At 38.0% G+C, this 24,288-nt stretch overlaps 1 protein-coding gene across 2 annotated transcripts; it reads left to right on the forward strand.

The window, feature by feature from the left end:
* Positions 1–8,104: 8,104 nt before the first annotated feature.
* Positions 8,105–23,762, forward strand: LOC138616447 (caM kinase-like vesicle-associated protein). 2 transcript variants are annotated; one of them, XM_069690748.1, is made up of 11 exons: positions 8,105–8,315; positions 16,520–16,658; positions 16,761–16,892; positions 19,195–19,269; positions 19,426–19,564; positions 19,722–19,842; positions 19,939–20,014; positions 20,119–20,252; positions 20,384–20,462; positions 21,031–21,118; positions 22,232–23,762. In XM_069690748.1, exons 2-11 carry the CDS (start codon positions 16,564–16,566, stop codon positions 22,541–22,543), a joined length of 1,251 nt encoding a protein of 416 aa, XP_069546849.1. In that variant the 5' UTR covers positions 8,105–8,315; positions 16,520–16,563; the 3' UTR covers positions 22,544–23,762. The 2 variants fall into 2 exon arrangements, with proteins under 2 accessions (XP_069546849.1, XP_069546850.1); XM_069690749.1 differs by having other exon boundaries at positions 16,535–16,658.
* Positions 23,763–24,288: the final 526 nt, after the last annotated feature.

Consider the following 24,288-nt stretch of genomic DNA (forward strand, 5'->3'; position numbering starts at 1 on the left):
CATTCTCTAGCTTTGTCAAAACTTTAAGCTGCTTTTGAATCCCACTGTTTTACTTTTAAATCCTAAGCTTTTACATTTTACCACTGACGTTATGTTTCTTGAGACTATTTAATCAGACATTCATTTGCAAGATTGACAGCCATCGCCTAAAAACTGGTTTGTGTTTTGAGCTTGCAAGATGCTCTTCAAATTTCTCTTTACCCTATGGGACACCAAAGCACCCTGAGGAAATCATACAGGCACCATGTCAACTCCACACAGAAAGGCTCCAGCTTTCCAGATTCCATCCAAACACACGAGTGTCTTGCTGTGCTGAAAATCGAGGACATGCCACCCATTCTTTAAACAAAGCAGGTCTGTCAAGGCTGTTCAGTGACAAAAACCTCATTAAGTTGCCTACGTTAACAGTCATGTGTGTTATTGATTCTTCTGAATGCGAGGAGCCCAAATGAACCATGTCAGCTGTGGTTGGTGGAGTTTAGACAGGTTTGTAGACAGACGGTGTGGATAAGAGAGATTTTTTTTTTCTGTTATGCTGATATGTATTTGTCTTCCAAAAGCCCTGTTGTGGCTTGTGAGCCTGTTGCTATGACAACCATCATTTGATACCAGTCTTGTGTAGGAAGGCAGGGAGATATGGTTGGAAATTAGCAAACTGCTTTATGCATGGTTTTTAATCTATTCATAATTTTCATGTATGTCTGCCGTGTCAGGGGGATAAATAAAATGAGAAATATGTATATTGGAGAAAATAACAGTCATTCAAGTTTTAACACTGGGTAATTTTCCTTCCTATGATTATTTTAAAGAATTATTAAACTACGTGTGCCTAAAAGTGAACACCTCACCGTCAGAACTTTGAATACATACTGTATGTCTTCTTACACTAACTCACTGAATTGCATCTTTTGGTCATCCTTATTTATGGAAAATGAGCATCAGGACCATCCCAGTCCCTCCGAGGGAGAACAGATTTATAGTCAGCATATTGTATAAATATTTGATCAACTTTGTGTTATTCTGTATAGGTATGAAAAATACCTTTAAAGGTAATTCCGATTTGGATTTGTGAAAATTAGTTAGTGATCAAAGAGTTAATATAGTTAAAAGTAGAATCATGTTAATCACCACAGCACATGAGAATGTCAATTACTTAATATCAATAATGGTTATCAATGGAAAATAATTCCATACATGAGTTTCTGCTCATGTATGGAATTATTTTGTATAAAGTTGTGTGTATCTCATATTAAGTACAATTCCAAACTGTCCTCGCTTGTAAATTCACATTTTGTGTCAATGTTTTAGAAAATAATATCCATCATCATTTTTGCATAAATCGAATTTGCTCAACCTCTTTTAAATACAAAACAAAAACTTTGTATGAAATGTAATATCCCTGCATCAGCCATAGCCTGCAGCAATTAGGTAAAAGAGTCCAGCTGTTTATGAAAGTGGTTTAGTGCCGGTGCAGACCCAAACGCAGCCCTCGTAAACTGCGGATTAGCACAAGAGCTCACAGATAAATTACCTTTTCCACATGAGCAGAGAGACTTCAGTAATTACAAGGATATAAAAACTTTAAAGTAAGGTCATTTATTTATTGTTGTTGCTTTATCCCAAGTGCACATGACTAATGATGAAATGTACCAAACCAAAGTTTGTTACCACTGAATTCACTGTGTTAAGACTTCAAATCAAAAGTTGGGAGTGCACAACATGAGCTGATATTTTACCACTTAGCTCATTTCTCCTCAGTGACGTTCACTGTGAAATATATTCTTATGGACTGATTGCCTTGACACAGGAATCATGGATGTCACACTAGTTAGGAGCTGATCAACATTATGGACATCCGGCCTCACTGTGTTGTGGTAACTATGGTAACCTCTAAGAGCACTAAATGTTCTCCTTGAAGTGTGATATCATCTGTGACACTGTGCCTGTTTCTCTGTATGGAGGCCAAATCCAAATGACTTCTCAAACTTGCTGTAATTACTCTTAAAGGGTTGATTCACCCAAATAAAACAAAACAAAAAACAAACAAAACAAAAACATATTCTTGCAATTACTGTAAAATCATGCGTATAGTTTTGGATTCATTCGCTCTTTGAGATTTCTGCTGGAATGTCAGTAATCTACTTGATTAACGCTGTCAACAGATTTAATAGGGACTATTTCTCTCTCTCAAAAAAAAAGGTATTTCATTTAAAGGAGCAATCTGTAAGAGACATAGTTTAATATGTTCAATAATCGACTAAGCCCATCCACAGTATGTGCAGAGATAGCTGTGTTGATATTCTGTCAGGTCTCTGACTATTATGTTGCAGATACATCTACTAAAGTTTGCATAGTAAACAGGCCCGGCCTGTCTCATAATACCACTTTGTACCATAAAATGATACAGTGAGTCAGTGTAGCATAAAGTCTGCCCTCAGTGCAAAATTTGAATTAGAAGGGCCCTATTTTATATTTTTGTCCACCTATCAGCGCAGTCGCAGGTGCGCCAATAGGTGTGGTTAACTTGTTTGGTATTCTGGTGAACACAAACACAAGTGCATCTCAGGCGCAGCATGGGGTAGTGGTAAAGTAGGAGGAAAAGATAATTAGAAGCCGCGTCACAGCAGACCGCAATCATGGCCAATCAAATCAGCTCCTCTCATCCTGTTTAAAACCATTATGGCACAGCGTATTGTCAGTTTCGTAATGACTGAAGAAGGACCAGACCAACATGGCCGGCCACACTTTACGCAGAAGGAGACTGACATAATCCCTGAATTGGAAGTACGAGTTAATCTCCACGGGTTGATGTTGTTAAATCATCTTGGGAAGAGGTACTAATATTATAAAAGCCTCTACCCCAATATGAGAACCACTGCCCAGTGTACAGTAGGAAGCGGTTCAATGGTAAAAGACGAAGAGTGAGCAGAGTTGAAGAGTGAGCAGAAGTAAATTGCGCACACTTAAAGTTTTTGATGCATTTAATCTATGAACAACACTGATAAAGAGCTATGTGCTTCAAACATCACTGATGTCCTACGTTAATAAAATAATAAAATAAATAAAATAATTGCATTGGGAGCTTTGAGTGTGCCTAATTTACTTTCCAATCATTAATTAAATAGCCTCAGCTGTCGTGTATAAATTGCTCTAATCTTTTTTGCAAAAATGACAGTGTCACATTCCGTGACATTGCAAGGTTTACAATATTACTAAACCAGATGATTATATAAAAAAGGCTTTTGAACTGTTACCTCTTTATGCGTAGTCTAATTGGATTTAATTTGTAGTTGACCCGAGTACCTTTTTTATGGCTGAGATTGGCTACTGTGCACGATGCATGTTGGAAAGACATTGAAACTTGACAGTACACAGAAAGAGTGACAGTATGAGAAAGCTCTCGGCTTCTCTTCCTCTAAATGGAGCCGTATTTAAGATTGACCTAACAGCATTAAAAAAAAAACAGTGGAGCTAAAGCCTGGTGTCTCAGACACACTACCATGTTTGTATGCGTTACGTTTTCCTGCAGTTAAATTTAAAATGATCAAATGTTCAATTTTAATTGAGCATCAATTTGATACTGACCTGTATTAGAATGTCTGAATCAAAAGGCTGGCTGAGTCATGATTTCATCTATCTAAAAATATTTCCATTTTGTAAGTAACTTTTCAAATATTAACAAAGACCTCTCATTGGCAACATTATTTTTTATCTTTTGAATGTATGCTGATATAAAACTTTTAAATAGCTGAGAAACTTTATTTTGTGATAGAATTTTAATGCGTATAATTTTCTATCTAAATATACAGTATATATATTTTTTTTAGCAGTGTTTATATTTTACTATAAATCTGTGTTTACATGTTATGTTGAATAATTGGAATTTATATATTTTCAGTCGTGCTTACATGTTATATTGAGTAATTTGGACTGTTTTCATAAGAAATCTTTTGCGTGTCTTGAAAAACTGCTGTATTATCTGTCAAGGTCTCCACTAATGCTTGAGAAGCATGCCTTCAGCCCTTCAAAGGTTTTCATCACAGACCCCATGACTATTGGTTTTGGTTTCTATGGCAACTAAGTTGAAATATAAGTTGACTCATCTTTTACAAACATGAGTACAGGATTGCCGAGACAAATATTTTGGTCAGGAAATTATTTTAGAGCCAATCCAGCTCTGCAAAAAATAAAAAAAATAAAACTTTTTTTCTAAAACAGTAAAATGAATCTGATGATTAAACGACAGTGTTTCATCTAATGGGATTATTTACTTCAAGATGCACCATCCATTTCTATAATATTCCTCAAAAATTAGAGACTGGATCAATTCATGTCACGTGATACAAAGACAGCCAACATTTCTCACTGAAGAAACTGTTTTTGTGAAACAGGATTGCAGATAAAGGCAGACACTGTGAAGCAGAGGAGCCATTTGAGTCCATTCATAGATTTACAAATGCTGGATTAAGTAAATGCAGCCATGGTAACATAAGAATGAGCAGAGCATTGAGTGGTTTCTGAGAAACACAGTGAGGTACTGTCTGCGAGCTTCATGACGCAGATTCCACTTTTACGTATGCTTCTACTGTATGACAGACTAAAATGCCTAATTGTGGATATTTACAGCTGATATAAATCCTTAGAGGAATAACACTGCATGCTTGTTTGGTTGGAAGAAAGTGAGAGGGAGTTTTTTTTTTTTTAATGAAATATATCTACCCTTCATTTAAATGTCAAAGGCAAAAAATAACTTTAGTAAATGATGACATAAGGGGATCCTTATTCATATCCATATTCTGCATCCCCTAAAGAGTGTATTAGCTTAACCAGTTTTTTATTTATGCAACAGCTGCAATGACTGTTGAAGGTCAGTTTCCACGTGCATGTGATGCACATTGAAATGACTGCAAGTGCAAGTGACTGATTATTTAAAGTGATATCTCATCATGGCACAGCTTTAGATTTTCAAATGATCAGAATAACTGAATTTTAGGTTTATGTTCCAGTAGAAAGCCCCCTAAAGTAACAAGTCAAAGATCAATGACTTAGAATACAAACTTAGTCTGCTAGCCCACAGGACTCTATTAATCTTGAAATATCATTGTGCTGACTTTCCTACCACTAAACCAGCAGCATTATAATTCAACTTTAGCAACAATTATTAAATTAAAACCAACCTGTCTGAGTCTCACAGATTGGAAAATTATCCTCAAGGTTGCTTAAAGATACCTGTTATGAGATTTGTTTGAGCACGTCTTCCTTTTTCTTTCAAATGGCATCAAACACTGCAATATCCTTGTCCTAGAGGCTGTTACTATGGTGACAGCGCACCAAAATCACTGATGTCAAAGTCAATTTAATATTTCTGGGACTTACAACTATTCTAGAATTAATATATAAGCGTGGAGATGTATTTTGCAGAATGAAAACAATTCTCAAGCATACATATGAATTGATTAATTGACCAGCAGTCCTTTGGCTGCATTATCATGCCTTAATGCTATCATGCAACATCATACATGACTTGTTCTAGTTTACGTCTAGAACACTCTGGGTGCCTTCCAAAAATGTCGACACTTCACCTTTTATCAATAACTTCAGTTTTCAGGATGTACCTCTATTCTTGATACAAAGTCCTCTCATCCTCACTGTCTCTGGTGGGAAAAAAAAGGCCTTTGTGTTGCTATTGTGTCAGTGGGGGTTATATTTATATTTCCAAGAGTTGTTCGAGCTTTAAACATTTGTCTTTTCCCATTAAAATTCTGGTTTTGTATATCAACTTGAGGTTTCAAAGCAGCTGACACAGTGATTGACTCCCACCTGCAGTCGAGGACTTGTGAGGGATTATAAACTTATGACAGTATATAAATTATGTAGCGATGTAAGACATGTTAGGATTCACATTTGTGATACAGCACAGCTTGCATTGTGAAGACATCCAGAATTTTGGAGAGCCATATGATACATTCAGCCAGAGCAGAGCGAGTAGGAGGTTTTGTGGGCAGGTGGGGAGCAGGTTAAAGATGCTCCGCAACTCTCTTTCCCGTTATCCCAATGGCCTTTTAGCGGCATTACTCATTTTGGAAAGAAGAGACACTCCTGTTACATAAGGTAGTGCTACACAATCTGCCTACCAGCAGATCCTCTTTATACCTGTGCATAAATTGCAAAGTGTTACTGATGGTCAGATCAGTTCTCTCTGCACCCAGTGAGCTCTCAAAATGACAGATTCCTGTGGTCTAAACTAAATAATAGATAGATATTTAAAATTCAGATGAAACATTTTCAACAATTCCACGATGACACACAGCACCAACATGAACGATGACAAGAGCTCCATTTAAAAAATTAAAAAAACACACTTTTTCTTCTTTCTTTTAGTATGTGCTGCAACTATCCTTACAAAGCATGTACTGTTGCATGAAATTTGCAGACATTGGGACGTACTATTTTGTCATAAAAATGCGTCTTGAACTTTGACCCTCCTGGTCGTATCCGTCGCAACCCGCAGCAACATTTTAAGTGAAAAGAAAAAGGATGCGATTTGGAACGAGCACGCTTCCTTTCAATGCCTCTTCTTCTTCTTGTATTTTTGCGAATTGCAAACGGTTAGAGCATTAGCACCACCAACTCTCTTGGCGGCTCAGTCGATGTGACATGTCTTCCGCTGCGCAGATGATTGTGGGTCAGAACAGCCAGACAAGCATGCTGGCCTGCATACCGCAAAATGCGACCGACTGGATGGAGAAGAGCATCCTGGTGTTTTTGGCATACTACATTTCATATACTATGTATCGGGACATACTAGATATTTTCTGGCACACTAAATAGTATTGTAGTACGGGTATTGGATCGCACAGAAGGTTGAGGTAGCACCTGCCCCAGGAGTGGGTTGTTAATGTTATCGTGTCTTACTTATTCACCTCTCTGGAGCATGAGCCCTATCCTAATGTCAGCTCTAGAGAAAAAACAAAACTCTGCCTAGTTTTTTTTTCTACAGGTTAATTCCTGTCAGGTATCAACTCAAGGGAAGGGATACAGCCCATGTACTATACGAATCTAATATTACATTCCTGCTCGTAATTTTGCATAATTTTGGAATGGCATTCTCACACTACAGGCAGCCCCGATTTCAGTTCATTTCTCTGTGATCTGACAATCAAGTTGCAGAGACTTAAACTTGCTGGAGACCATATGAAGGTCAGAAAACAGAATCCTTAAAGATGAACGCCCAAACTTAGTGCTCTTGAAGCCCATCAGGAAGCTCTCCCTTCTCTCTAAACACAGTATTGTTGCTGGCACTGACCTTACTGAGGTGGGTTTTGAGATCTTCTGGTTCTCTCCGTCTTTCACACTTTGTGAGGAGGCCTGCATTATTTGACAGGTAGATCTTAAAGTGCAGCGCAGAGGAATCTGCAGCATGGTCTACGATCAGTTACTTACAGTATGTATTAACATAAATGGTGGGTTGTGACATACATTAAAATTCTGTCATGGTGTACAAAAATATGTTAGTTGACCCTCCAAGCTGTACCATCAATACAGGCATTGCTTGTGTGCCACAGCTGCCTCATGATGCCTTAGGCAGGCCAGATGTATCACATCTGGGGTGATACATGTTCTTTTAGCTGTGCGTTTGAGCTGTGTTCGCAAGCCCTTGCAGTATCTTTTGACCGTTTATTAATGTGCCATGTCTTACTATCTCTTGTGATTCCAATAAATTATCAAACATGCTGTAATTTGGTGAAGCAAAAACTTTACTGTAAGCCCAATACAATTTTACCATCCTGCTTGCTTTGAAAATTCGAACAAATTTTAAAAAGAAGAAAATGCTGCTCATAATTTCAAAACAAATCCCTGCAACTCAGAGATGCTCTCCTTGAAAGACTTGAAGTAACTTCCATGGGACTTTAAAAATAACTCTACAGTTTCTATTTCGTGCAAATCTGAGGTTGAGCAGTGTGAACATCCGAAGCCCCATACACTGCTAAAAGTCGTAGAAGTGATTCTCCTGTCAAACAATTTGATGCAATATGGTGTACGCACAATCCTGATACACCGTGCGTCGCACAGGCGCGCGCACACGCTTCCCCTCCTTCCTGCATCACAGCCTGCTGTTCCCATCACACGTTCACGTAATACTCCCGTGAATAAGCGGACTTGTTGGAAATGCGTGAGGATCTTAAACCTCTCTGACAGCACGCTGCCTGTAACATCCGCGGAATCAGCCAGAAAAAGTGAAGCACGCCAGGAAAATACTCAAATATCACACAAAGGGTTGGATTACTGATTATTACCAGTTTACTTCATTGAAGGTAAGTGAGCACAATTTGCAATTTAATTTGGTTTAGGTTGCTAAAACACTGCTGTTAGAAACGCGAGGAAGTGAAGAATGTTCAGGAATTTTCTCCGAGATTTATTTATTTCAGTAACTGGTCTTGAGCACATCTGATACCAAAAACGGTGCCTGTTTGGGAAACTTTTGAAGCAATAAAACATTTTAGTTGGGAAATCAGACATTCTTCTCTGTTTTAAGAAATCTGCAGATACAGTTCTTACGCGAGCTGTAACAACAGACAAACCCTGGTGATGCGCAAATATTGTATGTTTAGCTGTCATTCTGCTTCAGCAGTGACGTTTTCAGTAGATGTCCAGAGGCAGACTATGAACGGGCTTTATGTTAAAGCCAACTTTACGGATTATCCTCAGTATAATCACATAGACAAGTTAATTCACAGTATACGCATTACAACACCTATAGTCTGTAAAGACTTCCTCCAACTGCGCTTCTGTTTTACGTAAGGCAGGCTCTTCATACACTCAGACTGCAGCACTTCTTGAGTTCACATTTTAACAGTCTCGCGGTGTCCCTGCCTCCTTGTCATTATTTGTCATCGTTTCACACCCAACGATCCTGCGATTGCAGTCCCCACTTACTCACTCTGGCGATGGTTACATTTTCACCCGTACACCCCAGATGGAGGACAAATAGCGCCTGTCCTCCACAGAACAAACCGTAGCAGAAAGACATAAAGGTGTTTGTACAGCTAAAGGTTCTTGCAAGACTTCAAATACTGTGTATATTTCCATTAAGCAGTGGGAACATACACTTGGATCAGTCATGGGGCATCACTAGCCAATTGTGTGCAAAAGTTTGTGAAGCCCTACAGCCAGAGTGTTTGTTGTAGAAAACAGACTTTAGTGCAATGGGAAGGGGTCTTGTGTTTGAACTCACTTGTAGAGGTTTTGCAGACACAAAGTGTTACAATAGGAAACATTCGTGGGTTATTCATGAATGGCCAACATTTAAAAGCGAATTATGATTCAAGATTATGAAGCAAAAAACACGGAAGAATAGAGCTATAGAGAGTAGAGACACGACAGACTTTTTTTTTACAGGTGTCTATTCTTCTCTTCTTGTGAACCTTAATGGTTCAGTGTGAGAAGCAGTGAAAAATGAATCACTGAATGAAATGTTTAAAGGGCTTGTTTGAAAAGAGCCATGGCCTTTTGTTTACGTAAGAGGCTTTACATCAAACTGAATGTTACCTATGTCATGATGTGAACACTGGGCATTCACTCATAGTTAACTAAGTTAAAGTGGCTGTCAGTAACTGGAGCACACATTGTTTTATCAGATTAACATGCATTAACATGATGCATTATTATTAGTTTGGTTATTATCCCTGGAGGTTTTGTTTTGTAAACTCTGTTTGAAGTCAAGATCAGTAAAAGGAGTTTCATTAACATGAAGTGGTAGTGGTCTTGGACAGTAATGGCAATGAGCACGCAGAGAGCTATTCACCATGGGTGCATACTGTGGCACTTGGAAACCATGGCAACAAAACAACATCAGAAGAAACTGGTCATATGAGCCAGTGATGCTCGAGAGAAGAGATGAATGGTAGAATCCATGCACAGCAGAAGCAAACACAAAAGACGACTGATTCATACTCATCAGAATTTTTCTCCACCTCTTAGACTTGTATTCGTTGCCTCTGTTAATATCTGATACAATGTCCTTGAAAATTTGAAATTTAAATGTCTTTTTTTTTCCTTTTTTTTTTTTTTTGCATTCATAACTAGCAAGAAAGACAGTTAAAATATAAATGAAGCATTACAGGCTATGCAATTTGGCTCAGGCACCAACACTACCATCTGCCCCCTGTCACCAAGCAGTTCCCTTTGAAGAGGCACAGTGGTGGCCAAATCCACGGCTCTGGCCTGCTGGCACTGTCTCACATGGCTTTCACAAACAATCCAATTCCAAAATAGCAACAAAAAAGTATTTATTTAAAAAAAACGGTATTTGTATGTAGTCATGTTACTAAGATATCATACACAAACACACAGTTTATACTCTCCAGGTCATATATTCCACCAAAACATAAATTGAGATGGACTGCGTGCCCCCTAACTACATTCAGGATTTCAGTTGTCACTTCTCAAATATCACACACACACACACACACACACACACACACACGCACACACGCTCACACGCACACACGCACACACGCAAACACACGTAAACAAAGACAAATACACACACATACATACCCACGTTGAGACATTCATTGACGTAATGCATTCCCTTATTGCCTCTTACTTTAATCCTATAATAACCGTAACCCTCAAAAAACAGACTATTTGTGGGGACCTCAACTTTTGTCCCCATGGTGACACGAGTCCCCATGGGTTGGTGTGCATTCAGATTAACTTCCCCACCAGGATATAAAAAGAAGACACACACACACACACACACACACACACACACAAACCCTTACTGTACATCCTTCCCATTGGACACTGACAAGTGGGTGAGTAGAACCCTCAACATATTCAGTAAACAATATCCATAAACATGAGCGTCTCCTTTTAGAAAATCAGTCCTCATCATCTAATTTTCAGTTGGTAAGCATGACTATTAATCAGCAGTCTTTGAAATGCAATAGATTACAGAGTTACCCTGTTAAAAATGTGATTACTAATGTAACTATTTTCATTACTTCATCAAAGTAATGTAACTTTTGGGATTTGATTACTTGTCATTACTTTTCTAATGCCTTGAAAACACATAAGTGGTGGAGCGGGGGGTACTGACTGTTACTTTAACTCACCTGTACAGATGTTTCCTCTGGTAAATAAGCTTTACACTTTACAGTGATGCAGTGAAAGGTGCTCGTGTCCACCAACATGGCCAACTGCTTGGCCATGGTTACTTAGAGCAATGGACATTGATTTGATTGGGTGATGAGGCGGTACAATTCAAACAAGAGAACCAATCAAAAATAAGGTTCAAAATTTTAATACATATTCTATTGTAAGAAGCTTTTTGTCATAAAAAGATTTATTCGGATGTAAACCCTTTGTAATCACCAACAATTTCAATAGCAACTGTACAATGTAATTAAATTACGTATTTTTCCTCAGTAACTTAATGGATGAAAATTATGACTTTTCTTTTGAACATGAATGCTGCTCCATGTAAATATATATTCCCCAGGACTGTGTATCAGTTATGATGTTTTGAATTTAGAAAGCAATCTAGCTGGATTTGGGTGAAAAGCCCTCATTATTTTGCTATTAAACTAATAATTACATTAAAAAAAAAACTCACAAATTGAGATCAGTATATCTAAAACTTAAGATTTGCTTATTTCTTCTGTACTTATAGGCCTATGTCAGTATGTTAACCTGAGCTTCATTATTTAACACATCAGTGTGTTTGTGTCCTCCAGCTCTGTATTCAGATGTTTCAAATGTGAAATTTAGATTTAGCTCTGCTGTTAGGCCACTCAGCATTGTTAATGAATTTCAGATGATGTTGCCAAAATGCATCCTTCAGTAAAGTTGCGAGTAGGAGTGTCTGAGATATTTTAAGCATATTTTATCTTTATCTGTAATGTTCCTCCTTTGGCCAGCACCTGTAACCCTTTCAGTGTAATTTGAAAGGTTAGTTGAGCAGGTGTGATGTAGATTCCGAGACCAGTTATTGGCATTTCAAAGAACCAGAACATACTCATATAATACTTTTTTCCATGTATCACACCAACATGTCATGATGCGTCACCCTTTAAACCTGGTTCTACAGTGTCTGAGAGGTATTCAAGGTAAACATGTTTTTTTATTGTAACAGTCCCCTGTGGTGTCAGTCAGTATTCCTGCAACTGCTGGAAGACAGTGTGATGATGCATCATCCCTACTCACACATCACACATTTGCTGGGTGTCTGAGAAGCCCCCTGAGATTTTAAACTTATACATACCGGTGAAAAGGCACCTTTGTTGATATTGAGATTCAGATGTACGTTCCATCCTGGAGATATGTGGAGCATGATGAATGAAAACCCAGTGTTCCTTCTACACTTGCACTTAAACATTCACATAATGATCTCTATATTTACTGCGTTAAAGCATTATGCAGCTGCTTTCTGTGACTGTTTTCCTCACTGACTATAATTAGGATAACTTTGACTGCACCTATAATGGACAACAATAGCAAAACCAAAGTTCAAAAGAGCTGCACATAATTTGCTCCTTAGTTTCTTGTTAGACTTTTGGTCAAATTCAAGTTCTTTTTTTTTAATTACTTGTTTTTTTCTTTGTTTACTTCTTTCCTTATTTTTTTTCTGACCAATTCAGCAGCATTTTCAGTGTATAACAGTGATAGCTTGTAACTTTAAGCTTGTTTTTGTTATTTTTCTTTAAAATTTTGTAACACTTGCAAACATATCCTAAAGGAGCCTGTAAAAAAAATATTAAACTTGCTCTCTGTCTTTAGTGTGCAAAATGCCCCAGATGCCTTTTCCTAGTCCTTCCTTCAACCAAGGTGCCTATACAGTATGACTCTTAGACTTGTAGTTTGTATATTATAGCTGTTAATACAAACAAAATAATCTAAATGGTACCTGCTTAATTCTACAGAAAGCATTAACTGGACACTGAAATCTCTTTACAAAATCAAACAATTCTGCCTTTGTCATTATTCCCCAAGGGTGGCCACAGTTAAGCTTTCTAAATGCTGAGCTCTGCGGCAGTCTTAATTTGAAACGGCATTCACATCTTCATTAATGAAGAGCCCTTCATTCAGATCCTCTAAAAGGCAGAGATAAAAGACCTCTGATTCAGCAATAGTCAAGTGCCTTCTATCTTTTTCTTCCTCTGGAGAAGGAGAACAGACTTTTATCTCCAAGACTGCTTTGAAAGGGGAAAAACAAGTACTCCCAAATTTCTGTCCGACTTATCATACCTACTGTTTGGAGTTTGGTGCACCATGGTACTGTGAGTCAAGCTTCCGAGAATAGGTGTGGAGATCTGTGATTCACTGTGAGGTCTAATGATTGCAATGAATTGGTCTCATGTCAGCTTTACTTCTTAACTCTGCTTGGCATTCAAGGTGGTGTTTGTCTTCCTGTTGTTGGTTGTAGTTATTTTAAGAAACGGGGGCCACTAAATGCACCAAATGAGATGAAATGCAGACATTACTTGTAATGATTGTTGCTTTGTTTTTTGTTTAAGCCTTTTCAAAAGTGAGGGTTGGTATGATGATGTCTGTAGACTGAATACATTGTGCAAAAAATAAAGTGTGTGTGTTTGGGTCCTTACATGCATCATATGTGTGCCTTTGCAAGTCTGAATAAGTATGATGATGCAGGATTGAGGCTGGTATTATGAACAAAAAAATTTTTTCATACCCAAGCAGCAAAATTTTATGAATTTAGGTGAGACCCAGAAAACACTAATGGTGAGTCTGGGTATTGTTCTTGCAGGATTCATGCAAAGGATGTGATTTAGATGCAGCAAATGCTCGCCATACTCCAGACTAATGCTGAACTGACAGCTCTCCCCTTTAGGACGGAGAAGGGGACATGTTGTTGTATCCTGCATTTTGATCAGACGAATGAACTGGGATTGTTTGGACTGCAGCTCTGCAGTAAGAGATGGGCTCAGTTTTTTAGTAGTTTACAACATTCATTGTCTTCTTTCACTTATTAGCCCACGGTAACATCTTCTGTTCTTGTGCATACTTCTGGAAAACAAACAACCCCCACTAAAAACCCTCGACTGGGATGGACTTAGATAACAAAAGTAGGGGCTGAATAGAAGAGACTTGATCCCTTTGGCTACTCCAAGTTGACCCCAAACTACACTTTAACATGACTAAAATAAGTCCAGCTCAGTGGTAGGAGGTTTACTTTTTATGGCATAAAGTAATGCTGGCAACTTGCATAACATACTTCACATTCACACAGAAGTGCACACTTCTTACATTCACCTAAACACTGTAAATGCAGTATATAATGGGGAACTGTATACAGCAGTAACCTAAATGTTATACTAACACGATGAGGTTGCAGTAACCTGAACATTTTACAGGCTACCTTCAGTGAAAATCTGTATGTGTCATTCTTTGGTGTAATGTTTGCCTTTATTTCACACAATGACAGCAGAGAAATGAACAGGAAATGCAAGGAGAAAGAAAAAAAGAAGGAGGTAACAGGCTTGGTCAAACCAGTAATGTTGCAGTTAGAATTATTATGATTAGTAATATATTAATTTATTAAGCACCTTTTAATAACAAAGTTACAAAATGCTTTACAGTAAATTAGTGGATATTAATACAATGCATACATAAAAAGTATAAGTTGAATTATGCTAAATAAATGTGGTGTTTAACCTCCGGCCAGCTGGCACCCTTTTTTTATTTATTTTTTTACCTCCGTTATGTTAACCGTGGCTGCTCCATTGTCCTGTCAATGTAAAGGACTTTATCAAAGTAGGTATACAAATATTTTTTTCTTCCTGCTGTATGTGGATCAAAAGCAGGCTGCATTCGATTAGCCTGCAAAGAAGATAAAATCAGGAAAATAAAAGGAAACAGTTATAGTGATACAGTTATAAAAGCCAAGCAAATTACAGGGAGTACACTCGGTATCATCACCACAGCGGAGATCTGTAGAGACTGGATTACAGAGTAATGAGTCCCCTTGTGGACAGCAGCATACTTATAAAGAGCTTAACTGTCTTCAACTCCAGGGCTTTCTTGCGTTACCATTTACTTTAAAGCAATAAACAATGATACAGTACAATAATAGAGCGTCCTCTTAAAATGCGCGTTCTTCAGATTATGTTTTAACATTGTAAAATCACTCTGTTGTACCGTACTACAGATTTAACTGGATGCTATAGCTGGCAGAAATCTCTGCCTCTGGTCTTGACTGAGGCTACAGACAGCACCTCAGTCAGAATCTCTGTACTCCCACTCTTCTGTGCTGGCTGCCGTTTCCACTGTAAGGCCTGCCAAAAAACACAAGTGTGTTTTCTATACAAGCATCGTTTGTCACCATGTGCTTAGCTGCCAGTCGTGGACCTGTATATTATTCTGCTGTGCCACTGCAGGAACTCATGCTACACTAATCTAAAGTTAGGTGTATTTATATGATTTATAATTTGAGTTACACCAAACACGCAAGACAGAAAGTCTCCAAACAAAGTGGGGATATCATTTAAAACAACACTAATTGCAAAACACAAAGATGCTCTTTGGTCTGAAAAAAATCCTAATGCAAATCATCCTGTGGTAGATCACCCTATGTCCATGATAGTTCTCCTATTTTCATGATAAAAAAAAAAAAGCAGCAGGGTTATGTAGCCAGGCTGTGAAACTGGCATAGAAATGTGTTAAAGGACTTCATGTGGGTGAATTTCACTTATCGGGCTCCTTGTCGTCTACAGTTAAAATTGTTATACAGGGATTTATACTGCAGTCAAAGTATTTATGTTATTACATATTTGTGAGATCAGTTTGGTCAGCAGAGTTTGACATACTGCTGAGGCCATGTTATCCAGTGTGGATGTCAGTATAACTGTTACAAATTCATATTTCACTGACTAAATATTAGAAATTAAAACACAAACCTCTTTTACACTTGTTCCTCTAGAGCTGGCAATTTAATAACTTTTGAAAGAGTCTTTCAAAATATGTAAAAGTAGACAACAGTTACAGCTGTGGTACAGGGTCAAGTCGATCTGAATATCCTTTACTGTGGAAAACAGACAAATGAATGCGGCTGCTGCTGCAGTACGGAGCTGACTCAGCTGAGCGGAAAGAAACTCGGCAGTCTCGCAGAGTTCACTTGAGAAGATTATGTTATTGAAAATTTTCATTTTTATGTTGTGATGCTCCTGTGGTAATTGGAAATAAGCAGCTCCCACTAGCTCAATTACACTTACCTCTTCTCAGAAGTATGAACACAGAGGCAGAGTCCAAACTGCTCCCTATAAATGTGTGCACTGATTTACTGGATTCATTTTGTGTTCAGTGCATCAATGAAAAATACTTCCTTCCATTTTTAATGATGAAACAGTTTGTTTCTCTGTCAAGCAATTTGTGGTGCAGTTTTAACAAAACATGTTCTGTTATACTGTTTAATGAGACTGCAGGTGCTCATTAGACTGCAGGTATCTGTCAAAATGAAGCTGTATTATTCGGGTAACAGGTTGCACGTTGTTGACAGGTTGTGTTGTGGCAGGACATTCCCTGGCTAGGGCACGAGCTGCCATGCCATTTGGTTGTCTGACACTCGGGGAGAAGAAGGATTACAACAGTCCCTCAGAGGTTACCGACAAATATGACCTTGGACAGATTGTTAAATCGTGAGTACATCTATAGTGTATGCTGAAAAGTGTGTAACGAGGGACTTGACAGTTTTGACTCAAAAGATGACGCATGTTTTTGCTTTTACGTCCTTTTCACAGAGAGGAGTTTTGTGAGATATTTCGGGCGAAGGAGAGGAACAACATAAAAATGTACACATGTAAAAAGTTCCACAAAAACGATGGAAGGAAAGTGAGGAAAGCTGCCAAGAATGAGATCATGATCTTAAAGATGTAAGTAAAATGTTTATCTCCTCATTACAAAGCTTATGTCTGCGGCACCATCGTGGCACTGAGAAGAAGGGATATCATAAATGATCAGTAAAATGTTGCCTTTTGGTCGACCTAGAGACAAAAGGCAAAATGTGGTGAAGGAGCCAAAAAAAATAAATTACATTTTGTTTATTATAAGTCATACACAACATTAGCACTTTAAGTAAAGTCCAGGCACTCCCTTGCAGGTTTTACTGTGTAATTAGACCATGCTTGTGTCGAGGGAACTGAAACATGATTTGTTTGTTTCAGGTTTCTTTTTGCTTTCATTAAAAACAGGTCTATCCCAGATTTACTTAATATCAACAAATGTAATGAAAAGACCAATAATAAATTGATCCTTCTACTGTAACTAATTTTGTGTTGCCAAATCGTCTCACAGCCGAGCTCCACTATTGTCCAAAAACTGCTGGAAACACATCACTGAGTCACTGAGTCAGTCTATTGCACGAGATCACTGGTTTCCAAACGTGTCTGACCATGTACTATAATAAACCAAACCATCCATCATCTATACCCGCTTTATCCTGAAAAGGGTCACACTTTTGGGCAAAGGCAGGGTACACCCTGCATAGGTCACCAGTCTATCACAGGGTCAACACTTATAGACAGACAGAAACAAAGGGCACACATTTAAACCTAAGGGCAATTTGTAGAACCACCAGTTGACCAGACATGCATGTGTTTGGATGGTGGGAGGAAGCCGGAGTACCCGGAGAGAACCCTTGCAGGCACAGGGAGAACATGCAAACCCCACACAGAAAGGCTCCGGCCCGGGATCGAACCCAGAACTTCCTCGCTCTGAGGCAAAAGTGCTAACCACTGTACGACTGTGCTGCCCATGAACCAAACCAAATAATAATAATGAACTTTATTCGTATGGCACCTTTCACACAAGAAATGCAGCTCAAAGTGCCAAAAATACCCACTTCAGATATGAACAGTTTCCAACTGCGTCAAGCCAGAATCAGTGTTATGTACCCTACAGGATGTCATCATGCATGGCTTAGCACAGGCAAACTTCGTTGCTAAAATATTTGAATGATTTAAACTTATTTCACACCATTGTAATGTTTATATATAATATTGTCTGTATTAAACTAAAGTTAACATTTTAGAATTAACATTTTTAGGACTTGAGCCAGCTGAAATGCAAATGTTCGGCCGAGAGGCTCTTAAGTACCATCAGGTGGAGCCTTAGGTTCCACCAGTGGTGAACGTACCACAGTGTGGGAATCACTGCACCAGATGACATGACATTATCAGAAAAATGTGCACTGTAGTTTATTTTGAGTCAATCCCACATACGCTGCTGTAATAAACATTCATCAGCACAAAATCTGCAACCGAAAATAGCCCCTAACAAATATATTATTTACTCTTGTTTGGCTAATGTTTGCTAAAGACTAGAGTGCCTGTTTGTTTGAGACAAGTCATGCAACCCATACAATCATACGTCGTTTGTTCCTACCCTCAAACTCAACCTGCAGAAGTGTTTCCTAAATAAGCACCCTTGTTAGATTTAGATACTAAAACCACTTAGACAAAGGGTTAAAGAAAGATAATAATTTGGGTCAAAAAGATCACTTAAAATTTGTTGTGCGATAAAGTTACTTCACCTTTAACATTGTGTTTGTCATCATTGCAACATTAACGTGATTTAAAAACCTTTTTTGACTCATGGTTGGAAAAAAGAACAACTCATTTTAGTTTTTGGTCTTTTCACATGATTTGTTGACAATAACAGAAATATATAATATCACCAACCTGGTCATTAAAATATTTGTTTGGTAAAATAAATTGAAGTGCAATAGCAGTGTAACAGGTATCATCATGTCCTGGGAATTAATTATTTAGTCACATCTCGCACCAAGAACAATACAACGTAAAGGCTAACACCACCAGCAAATAGAAAAACAAGTGATGATAGTAGTCAGTATGCATGACTCAAAATCAATTAAGTCATGAATTAATTTAGACATGAATAATGACAAAGCCAGAAATTACATATAATTATTGTGACCTGTGACCACTTGAATTAACTGTCAGATGGACTAGACTGTGGTGATGCCATGGTGTCAGTATTTTATGTGTTTGAAACAATGTCTGATGCCATTGTGAGAATTACCTCCACTTTGCTTGGTTACGATTATGTTGCTGCCTTGTTCTTCTTTTTGACTCTATTAATCCTTATTTTAACCCACCTTACATTCCTCCGTTTTCCCCACTCATGTTACTCTCCTCCCCCTTCTGCTTTTCAAAGGGTAAAACATCATAACATCATTCAGCTGGTTGATGCGTTTGAAACTAAGAAAGAGTACTTCCTTTTCCTGGAGCTGTGAGTACTAATGAAACACTTAAGAGACATTTTGGCTTAGACTGGTATGCACTGTACTTCTGCAACTCTTTTAAAGAAAATGTCTTATTCAAGATGGGATTTATTTTTTGGCATACTTGTCATCAACAATGACATGTTAATTTTGCCTCTCGTCAGCGCTACAGGCAGAGAGGTGTTTGACTGGATCTTAGATCAAGGTTACTATTCGGAGAGGGACACCAGCAATGTTATGAGGCAGGTGTTGGAGGCTGTAGCTTACCTGCACTCCCTGAAAATCGTCCACAGAAACCTTAAGGTACACTGCACTGCTGACACCTAGTGAAAAACAGCAGCATTTCACAGGCCAAATAAACTACTGTGTAACCTTGTATTAACCTTCACAAACATGAAATACTGAACTAATATAAGATCATATGATTTCTTGTTTGATAAATCTCTGTTTCCTCACACAGCTGGAGAACTTGGTGTACTTCAATCGTTTGAAGCACTCCAAAATTGTTATCAGTGACTTCCAGTTGGCAAAACTGGAAAATGGACTCATTAAGGACCCATGTGGGACTCCAGAATATCTCGGTGAGCGACACAACACCTTGATCAAAACAAACCTTGATCATTTACCATAATTAATTTAAGTAATCACAGTACTTAAAACCTGTTTTGCTCCTGCAGCTCCTGAGGTGGTCGGGAGGCAGAGATACGGAAGACCTGTGGACTGTTGGGCCATAGGCGTCATCATGTACATACTGTAAGTGCCAAGTGATGGGCTCAAAAGGTATTATATGGAGTGTACTTAAGTGTTGGGGTCTTACCTAAAATTGCTTTCATGTTCTTCTTTTTTCAACTTTATAGTTTGTCTGGGAACCCTCCTTTCTATGATGACGCCGATGAAGATGATGATAACCGTGATAAGAACCTTTTCCTCAAGATTTTGTCAGGGGACTATGAATTTGATTCCCCATACTGGGATGATATTTCAGACTCTGGTAAGAGATATTGACTTCATTAAGATATATTATATGCCAATGTGTCTCTAATAGGCACGTCATAAATGTGTCCAAGGTTTAAAGAAGGAAGAAACTAATTCAAGCTGTAACTGTTTTCCTGTGTTTTACAGCCAAAAACTTAGTGGCATCTTTGATGGAAGTGGACCAAGATCAGCGACTTACTGCTCAAGAAGCTATAGCCCATGACTGGTAAAAAAAAAAGAAGAAGTTTATATTAACAAAAATTGAATATAAATGGTCTACCAGCACATCTACAACAATCTGATATCCAGTGTGTAATAAAAGTCACGTCACGTTTTGCCTTACCTAGGCAAGAGAAGTACACAAATGTATGACCCGCCTGTTAAGGATGTCATGTGATGAAGTACAGCGAGAGCTAAAGAAAGATGGAACAAACGCAGGGCTTTCACTCCAGAGACTGATGTTCAAGGCAGTGAGAAAAGCCATTTCTTTTAAGTAATGTTCTTACGTAAGGTACGCTAAGTAAGGTAAAGTAACTTGCGTAAAAGTACTCATTTGAATCCATCTTTTCCTAAACCTAACCACATGGTTTTTGATGCCCAAATCTAAAGAACCTTACTTTTTAAGCCTTGGTGGGGGGAAATGTGACACTAACACAGTAAACTGTAGTGGACTGACAAGGTGTTTTACACACTTTGACATGATGTCGGCTTGAGTGGAATTTTGATGTTTGTTAACAGGTACCACAATTATAAAAATGTGTTGGAGAAAATAGTAGTTTTGTTCCTTCTCTTAGGATTTCTGGAAATGCTGCCTCGGACAAGAACATCAAGGACGGAGTTTGTGCCCAAATCGAGAAGAACTTTGCAAAAGCCAAGTGGAAGGTACTACTTCTCACACATATCTGATTTTGTTTTTGCTGATATATAATTTGTTATTACACATACAAGACAAAATCAATATATTATGTTCATGATCATAGCCCTGGTTTACAACTTGTAGGGCTGGGTCAGCGTCTATTTCGAATATTCTGGATTTACTATACGCCGCTTATAGAACTGTTTTATTATTACACATTATTTTAAACATTATGTTTTCTTAATATGATGAAAAAAATACCATAACGTTTCACTCAGAAAAAAAAAATCATGTTTATACTGCATTCACTGTATGCAACAATGATGACTACAATCCAGTGCAGTTGTATTTTAAGTCTTACATGATGGCTGTGTTCCACATAACATACTTTCCCTGCTACACTAACAAATAGTGCTTTAAATATTAGGACTCTTACTACATTACTTACATTTCGACGTGTGTTGTTTGAAATGGCACACTGCCATTCTGCGTTTACTGGAAATAGCTGAACCATGTGAATGCATCACCTGCCAAAATATCTACCGTTTTTAATTATTTAACCCAGAAATGAACGTGTTTTCGTACCCCCCGTTTAACGCCCACAATAAACACACTGATGGCTGCAATCCAACAGCGATATGGTGTTTGTGAAAAATATACATTTGTGTGCAGTGTTCAGTAACAGCTGCAGCTTCCTCACATGCCTCAATTTGAAAATTCTTTACGTCGGTGGTCTGTCCCTTTCCGCTATGTGTGAAGGGTGAAAAGTATTTTTACAGCATTTTCACACTCTTTTAAACACTTTGTGGGCTGCTTTGAGGGCATCATTTGGGTACTTGTAGCGCACTACATATTTCCATACTTGACAGTGTGAACGCTCTTATACACTCAAAATAGTGTTAGTACCTCAGTACGCTTTCTGGAACACAGCATGTGATTCTTCTCCTTATTTCTCACCAACACGATCTAATGTTTAAATTGTGAAAAAAAAACGTGCTTCCATATCCCTCCAATTGCTTCGATTTGACTTCCTTATTGTTCAGAAATGTTTTTAAATGTTATTTTATATTTTTTTCAACATTTCAGCGTGAGGATTAATTAGTAAGTAGGAACTTACAAAATGTTTTTATCACTAACAGAAAGCCGTTAGAGTGACCACCCTCATGAAGAGACTTCGAGCATCTGAGCAGGGTGATGCTGGTGCAGCAGGCGCTGCAGCTGACCCCAACACGCCCGGCGCTGCTCCTGATTCTGATCCTGCTCCTGTGGCCGGCAGCAGCTTCGCTGCCAGCATCAAAGCTGCCCTTAGCGAAAAGGCTCCTGATACACAGACTGCAACCGTCTCCGCACTCCCCCTGCCCAGTGCAGCCAGACAGGAAGAGCAGCAACAGCAACAGGAACGGTGCAATGGTGACGTTCCCCAAATGCTGCCACAAAGAAAAGGAGACTAGGAGGCTCGAGGAGGAGCCTTGCCAACCAACAAGCACACGTGCAGTACAGCCAGTAAATGTGGCATCATGATATGTGTGCTGTCTATCAATCCCCCGGTTTGCAGAATTATTCCACCACACAAAGCATTTCATCGTTTAGCCCGCCGTACTGATTGGTCTATTGAATAGTGTTCTCCACTCTCCCCTGTTCTTGTTATTTTGTGTATAAGTCCCTTTAAAGCTTATTGCAAAGTAGCTTTTCTGTTGTTTTCCTTTTCCCTGAAGACTGTAAAAACTCATAGTGTAATTTTGTGAAATCAACCCACCTTTTTTCATCAGCTCATTGTACATAGATGTATTTGTTTCAACAAATTGCTACTTTTTAGCTTCAGAATTTACAATCCTGAGTTCAAGTCTTGTGACTTAAAATTATGAGTTGAAATATTTGGTGATTTGACCATATAAAGGTTTATCTAAAATATATAAAAATTTCTAGGAAAATGTTTCAGCATATTTACCATAGTCCAAAACAGAATACAGTTACACAAAGTGAGAAACTGCATCTTGAATGGATCATAAGTGATTAAGCAAATAAAAAGAAGCCAAAATTGAATTATTTTTTTTTGCCATGTTTACAATTTCAAAATTATACAATATAATATGTGTGACACTTTGATGAGTTTCCATTAAATGTTTTTGTAGTAAAACACTATGTAGTGGATTCAATTTGACACCCTAATATCTGCCGGTTTAGTGCAGTACCACTTTACACAACTTAGAATTTTAAGGCAGCAAGAAAGCATATTTTTAAGTTAAAGTGCCTTAATATTTGTTGCAGTCATGTACTAGAATGTTTCAAGAGGAACAACTTGATTATAGTCGCTTACTAATTTCATTGAAATGTTTTAGCCGTTTGATTTGCTCTTCTGTTGAGAGTCTTAAGCTGCTGTATTGATACTTGTGTTCTGTCCTATTTCCCACTTCATTTAAAACACAGGAAACTAGACTTAGAGCATTCTCTGTGGTGTGATGTTTTAGCTGTTGTTGTGTTGTACCTTGTAACTAGTAAATTCAGAGTTTATAGCAGACTGTACGACTATGTATATTTGCATTGTATGTGTATACATGTGTATGTTTTTTAATTTACGTGCGTATTTAGCAACATTTAGCTGAGCTAAGAGGTTGCTACAATGCTTATAAATGAATAAAATAAGCAATACTGACATTGCTGAAACTGTGATATGTTTCTGAGTTGTCCCTCAATGCCCCTCCACCAACCACCATTTTACTTAAATACATGCAAATTGATATAACAAACTTATACAGTTTGATATTTATTTTGTCAGTATTTAAACCGTTGTGTTTTTCAGAATTAATATTTGTCAACACAGAGTAGATATTGGACAGCTGACTGCCATCACCAGGACAAAATTAACACGCAGCATTGCCAGGATTCTCTGTAATTATTGTTAACACAGAAAAATTTGCAATTCAAGCAACATATGTAGAGATATGCATATGTCCCACTTAATAAAATTTCATATCTGACCCTTATTTTTTTAGACATTAGCAAGGGACTTATATGGTCCATAATATCTTAAAGCCAAATTTGACAATTCACTGTGTAATTAATCACAGTATAATCACTTCAATAAATTACATAAATGCTGTTTTTTCCAACCAATATTGATCCAGAGTTTAGAAAACATGCAGTTTTTTTTTTTTTTAATTGATGCTATTTTTTATGTTGATAGATATTGTGGTTC

This window comes from Brachyistius frenatus, unplaced genomic scaffold (genome assembly GCF_029030835.1).
Source record: "Brachyistius frenatus isolate BFR_SWC_R1_liver_20210118 unplaced genomic scaffold, ASM2903083v1 Contig_10, whole genome shotgun sequence".
NCBI classification, from domain to species: Eukaryota; Metazoa; Chordata; class Actinopteri; family Embiotocidae; genus Brachyistius; species Brachyistius frenatus.